The sequence below is a fragment of the Hydra vulgaris genome, chromosome 10, assembly GCF_038396675.1.
Source record: "Hydra vulgaris chromosome 10, alternate assembly HydraT2T_AEP".
In the NCBI taxonomy this organism is placed as follows: Eukaryota; Metazoa; Cnidaria; class Hydrozoa; order Anthoathecata; family Hydridae; genus Hydra; species Hydra vulgaris.
Window position 1 is genome coordinate 11851156 of NC_088929.1, and position 3845 is coordinate 11855000.

General features: G+C 30.0%; 1 protein-coding gene across 1 annotated transcript in view; it reads left to right on the plus strand.

The window, feature by feature from the left end:
- Window positions 1-2947: 2947 nt before the first annotated feature.
- The window catches only part of LOC136086142 (uncharacterized protein DDB_G0271670-like), a 4612-nt gene continuing 3714 nt past the window's right edge, over window positions 2948-3845 (plus strand). The window contains 1 exon segment of the mRNA XM_065808418.1: window positions 2948-3033. Within this exon segment, the coding sequence (XP_065664490.1) occupies window positions 2948-3033 (86 nt within the window).

Here is a 3845-nt window from a genome sequence, read left to right on the forward strand (position 1 = left end):
TTTCCAAATAACTGACGTCAGCAGATTTTATTAAAAAATGGCCCGCAGGTTTTAGTTGTCACGTTATCACCGTCATCCCGATTGAGAACCACATCACCATTTCTCAACTCCTGTCGAACCCTAGCCCTGCTTATTTCGAGTGACTCTCTGATTTTTCGAGTTCTATATTCTGGGGCTACAGATAATGTTTTGGGGTGCAACCAATCAAACTTACCATGGCATGTTTTGGAATGTTCAGTTGCACCCGAACTGGACCATTTTTCTTTTAAACTGTTTTTCTGGTGTTCAATACATCTAGATATCACCTTCTTTTTAGTTTCACCAATGTATATCGAACCGCATGAACATTTAAGCTGGTATACGCCAGGGTTTGTGTTTAGTGGTAGTTTTGTTTTATTGTTGCAGAAAATATTGTTGATGTGAGTTGATGTGAAAATAACCTTTATGTTTTGTTTTCGAAACTCTTTACGGAGTTTTGGACCAACAATTGGTATCCAAGGTAGTTTTATAAAGGGTTGGGTATCTAATGGTTGACATGTGGTGTTTTTTGAACCGTTTTTTAAATAGTTTTTAGTAATATTATTTAGAATATTCTTGTCGTGGTCATTTTCAACAAATATGTCTATTAGAAAATCAATTTCTTTTTGAAGGTGTTTTTGAGAGCAAATTCTTTTTGCACGACATAAAAATCCTTTGAAAACGCCAATAATAATGTTAGGATTAATGTTCGAGTTAGGTTTAAGTTGAACATTTGTAATAGCTTCTTTTCGATGTATTTGAAATTCATAAGCTCCAGAGCCTGTGTTCGTAATATTAATATCTAGGAAATTGAGTTGTTTGAGGTCGTTTTCAAGTTCCACTGTGTATTTTATGGCAGGATGTTGTTCATTAAGGATGTTCAGGAACATTTGTTGTTGTTTTATTGAATCGAAGCGAGCGTGACAATCATCTACATATCTCTTGTAAGTTTTTGGTTCGGATGTTCGGAAAATATTTTCTGCAACAATAAAACAAAACTACCACTAAACACAAACCCTGGCGTATACCAGCTTAAATGTTCATGCGGTTCGATATACATTGGTGAAACTAAAAAGAAGGTGATATCGAGATGTTTTCATCATTTATCATAATTGTTTAATTTCTATTAATTTAAATGAAAATCACCACTGTCATTCAACATCAGAATCATTTAATACTAAAATATTGTTGATAAACACAAACAATGAGCTTCAGAGTTTTCGTTAATCTGCGGAGTAACATTTGTAAAGCTTGAGAAGACAAATTTTACATGTAAAGATATTACAGGATCTGGCAAAAAGAGAAGTCTGTAGAATTCGTCATGCATCTTATTTTTTCTGGAGTTTTTTCTGGAGAATCCTTGCAATGTTTTTTTAAGTCGTTTTTTCTCAATTCCTGTGAATCCTCTTATGGTTGTCTTATGGGTAACATAGTCGTTTTTAAAATTAAGGCTCCATAAATAAGTACTTTGTGCATGTAGACATATTGTACCAAGGACATTTTTCGAAAAACAGTAATATGATTCTGAAAAGTAGTTATTAGGTTTATTTGCATCTATAGGAAAGCCACTAGGTAATACCTGTAAAATTACATGAAATTATTTTATTAGTTTTACATCAACTCCTAGAATATCAGCAGAAACTTTTGATTTTTTCAAAAATTTTCGAGCTGTATATCCGTCATTTGTATTACCACATACTTGTTTTGTTAAATCAACTATTAAGCCTAACTGCACTTATAAAGCTTTCTGGATTAACAATTTTTGTTCTGAAATTATGTTTTCTCATTGTCAAGACATGCTTGCCATTTTTTTATCCCAAGTTTATAACCAACATGCAAAAACCAATCAAAATACCATTAAATGCGTGCAACGTTAATAAACCGTAATCTAATTTGGAATTGTCAACTTTTATTTCTTTAACAAATTCATTATATTAAATTGAGTCGAAGTAGCAGAACACAAACAACACCGCATTGCGGCTTTGTTAATATTTTTGCATTGCAATTTTCGGTCAATCATTGTCAAGACCAATTTTTTATGTATTTCTATTTAATGTTTAACAATGATGAAAGGAACCAGAGATTTAATTTAATCTTCAATAAACTCTTTTTCATTATAGCTTTTCTCAATATTTTTGTGAAGAAATTGCAGTCTGATAGGTCTGCCAAATCGAGGAGATGAACGTGTCCTATTTTTTCACAAAACAACATCTTGATCTTAAACTGAATTTGTTCACAAAAGTTGTAATAGCAAGAGTGAAGCCAGAAAAACATTTGTATGTGAGTTATCCTTCTGCAAAACTATGTTTAAGTTATATATATTTGCTGTGACTGAAACTACAATCAAACCCCTATTTATTAATAAGAACTAAATTTGATAAAATATTACCATTCAAGGAATCAACTACATCTTGTTGAGTTTTTATAATTCTTAAACAAGTGTGATTTATTAAAAATTACAGTTTTACTTCGGCGGTCATTTCAGTTATTGTTATATCTTTAAGATAAAATATTTTCTTGGCTTCTCTAAGTTTGTCTTAAGATGATAAAAATGAAGAGTCGTTAGCAATTGCAGCACTTCTTATAATAAAATATTTATGTTTAGAAAGCTTTGCTTCCATTATAATAAAAAGAGCTGTTTCAGAACATAATCAGTTATTTGTGAAATAGTGGAAGGTAAATCTTTAACTGTATTTGCAGCATTGCATGCTCCTGAAGCTTGACTCATCTGAAAAGCAAATGCTAACTCGGATGAAATAAATGTGAAACGCATTTTTGTTGTTTTTCGCCGTTTCGTTTGTTAACTTGCTTCATCAAAATTCAAAGGTGGTCGACCCATTGCACTTTGGCTTTTTTTATCTTTATTTTGTGCTTGAACAATTTAAAAATATTTAAATATTTAATAACGATAAAAATGAATTAAACTTATATGGATATAAGCATTAAAACAGTTGCGTCGATATTTGAGGTTTTTAAACATGTGTCATTTGTATTCAAGAATATTACTTTTGATTGGTAAATACTTTTCCATTTATTTTTTATTTTTTCAAGACATTTATTAGTTTCTCCCTATCATATATTATAAATTGGAAACAATTTTTTCTTCCTACGCCTAATTATGATTGCAAAACGTCGAGCTGGTCATCTAAATCTAAAGATGACTCGTTTTTCAAAATTTCAAAAATTTCCATGTGGAGAATTTTCAAATAATCTCTTTGCGAACCTTAGAATATAAAAGTTTTGATTGAAAATGTCATTATCACATAACAACTTAACAGGACTAATTTAAAATAAACTAATATAAAGTTATACGTGTTTATACACATCGCCACAATCTATAGATTGTGGCGACGAATATAAATACTTACCATCCGACTTTGTGACACTGCCAATTAAGGATAATACTAAATATTTTGTAGGTTTGATGCATTTTAAAAAATCAGTTTTGTAAAAAAACATAATAACTTTATCTATAAACAATTTGACAAACTTTTCAAAGAAAAGCAAAATCACTACTTTGTTTCCAAAAAGGCATGACTAGCTCTAGAAAAAACAGTTAATTAAGTAATAGGCAAAATAAGTTCTTTTTTTTTTAATCAAATCTTTAGAATACACTTTTATATACAATATCCAAATTATGACTAAGTGGGATCTCGCGGGTTTGCAACTTTTTCGATGCTTGAAAAATAGGTTCTAGAATATAAATAAACTGTATTGAGTACATATTTGATTGCACTTTTCACATAAAATATAAAGTAATAATATAAAACGTTTTTACTAAAATATTGTATAAATTGTCCATAATGAATTTATCACTTATGATAAAT